This window comes from Sphaeroforma arctica, assembly GCF_001186125.1.
Source record: "Sphaeroforma arctica JP610 unplaced genomic scaffold supercont1.656, whole genome shotgun sequence".
NCBI lineage: Eukaryota > Ichthyosporea > Ichthyophonida > Sphaeroforma > Sphaeroforma arctica.
In genome coordinates, this window is record NW_014039902.1 from 29112 (window position 1) to 31509 (window position 2398).

The 2398-nt window shown below is 42.0% G+C and overlaps 1 protein-coding gene across 1 annotated transcript in view; it reads right to left on the bottom strand.

Moving 5' to 3' along the window:
• Positions 1-1862: 1862 nt before the first annotated feature.
• The window catches only part of SARC_07868 (hypothetical protein), a gene marked incomplete at both ends in the record, with an annotated part of 2392 nt that continues 1856 nt past the window's right edge, over positions 1863-2398 (bottom strand). Inside the window, one exon of the mRNA XM_014298168.1 lies at positions 1863-2139. Within this exon, the coding sequence (XP_014153643.1) occupies positions 1863-2139 (277 nt within the window). The remainder of the gene's footprint in view (positions 2140-2398) is intronic.

Genomic DNA, 2398 nt, shown 5'->3' on the forward strand with positions numbered 1-2398 from the left:
TGAGACCTGTAGTCTCTCAGCTGCGGTCTGAATGAGATCCTCACAGCAGTGAGACCAGTCTCTGAGGGACTCATTTGGATCGTGCATAAATTCCCGAAGGTAACTAGTATCGATAATCTCGTAGATAAGTTTAGATTGATTTTCAAACTTTGTCTTGATAAGGTTGTACAGCGTCCAAGGATATGAACGGGTGACAATGGCTGCTAGTTTCAGCCGGAGTTTCTTGGAGAGGGTGCCAAGAAGTAGCGTTTTAGTACGTTGGTAAGAATAATTCGCTTCAGAGCTATCAATAAAATTCATAGTCTGAAAGATTTTGTTCTTTTCAGTTGTGCGTTGTTAAGTGGGCGCCGCCATGATTTCGGCGAATGTCTGGTCAAGACCTCAAGTTGAGGATGGGGTTGCACTTGGTGGAATAACAAGACCGGGGTAAGGCCCATGTCATCATACTTCGAGGCAACAGCCATACCGAGGTCGGCGTCCCATTCGTCTATGTAGGAGCCATCGGGGTCAAGGAGAGTCCAAATTTCGACTGCGAATTTGGATAGCATATTGAATCGATATATATGATTAGGTGACTTATAAAAAATTGCCCATAACTTGTAGAAACCTGTCAAAAAGGATTACACGAACGATTAAATTTTATTATTTGTTGTTCACCAGAGTTATAGTAAACACGAGAACTGAACTCAAATTAAATTTAGTTCATTGTATGAACCGTTAGGTAAGAAAAACCTGGTTAGGGGTCAATTCCTGGGATAGCGGCGGAGTGTGCGGAGCCGTATTCCGAAGAAAAAAATCATTGGTGTATGGTGCCACGCTGTGTTCAACGTTCATTTTAGAAGGCTATGTTTAAGAATCAGCGAAGGTAAAAACTGAAAACTGGAAAGTGAATACCAACACCATGAGACCTGAGAACAATCAACACCATTTTAGTTCTTTAAATTTAAAAAGTAGAGACACATATACAAATGGATACATACTTTCACAATAGCACCTTACCGACATCTTGCGATTTTGAGTGAATTCAAACGAAAATTGCATACAAGCGATCTGGGTAATACTTCCGGTGATGTTGACGAAGTTTCAGTTGATGTCAATAACAATGTTTCCGATGACTGGTTCAGACACTATAGCACGGAATGATGATAAGCAACTCTACAAGGACATCAAATTCAAAGCTCCCACTTTTGAGCAGAAGCTTCATTTTAATGAAGATGCCTACCTATGTGTCGCTCGGGAAGTGTGCGACACTCTAGGGTTTAAAGCGGTACGGGAAACATCGGTGAAATACTGTATCGAGAATCCATTTCAAATCATTGTCCAGTTGATCGCCACATGGTATCGTATGTACATTCTTATATTTCTCCCAAGTAAGACGAGGAAAGAATACGAATACGTGCGCGATTCTCAAATCGCATTTTCAAACGCGCTAGATGGAGTGGAACAGGTTTTTTTCTACCTTTGCAGGTGAGGAGGAGAAGCAATACAATGTAGCGCTTGAGAGGTGGCATAACAGGCACCCAGAGACTCGTGGAAGTCCTCTGAAGAAAACACTGCGTAGTGCCAGTGGAATAAATATTTGGCGCGGACGCTTGATTGATGGTCTTCATAACGGAGGTACAAAGGTGGGGAGTGCCCATACTATGTACGCACTAACTGATAGTGACTTTACCTGAAATTCTTGAAAAGCCAAAAACTTTAGTATAGCTTCTGGTCAATTTGTACAGGACGTATTATCAGTACGCTCGTTATGTTTCATATTACACACATACCCACGGAACAAGACCTCAAATCTAGATTCAACCAGTCAGATCACTATGAATGTGTTAAAAACAAATATGATTTATTTGCGGGCCAAAACTTCAGCCAATGAGCAGACTGCTTAATATGTCCGCCTGTTTGTACTTGTTTCGCTGCAGGAACGCAAGTGCCTCGTCCACTCGTACGAGCAAGGGTGAATCGGCTCCAAGTTTTGGTACCCCACACCTGTGAATGTCTTGCAAAGCTTCAGTCTTTTGAACTATTTTGTTCAGTACCGGTCCCGTCCGGTTGCTTTGGAGATGATTTGATTTAATTGGCTCGATGGCTGCCAAAACGGCATATACACAGACCAACTGCAACGTGTTTTCCAGGATGATACTATAGTATAATTGAAGGGTATAATACTACAATCATTAGTGTCCTATCTTAGTATTTCAATATCTCAAAAATCTGTGGAAGTAATACACTCACACACGCACCCACATACACAAACAAACGAACACACACACACACACACCCATCCAACCACCCACCCACACAAACACACACATACATACACACAAACACACACATACATACACACATACACACATACACACACACTCACACACACACACGCACACACACACACACACAC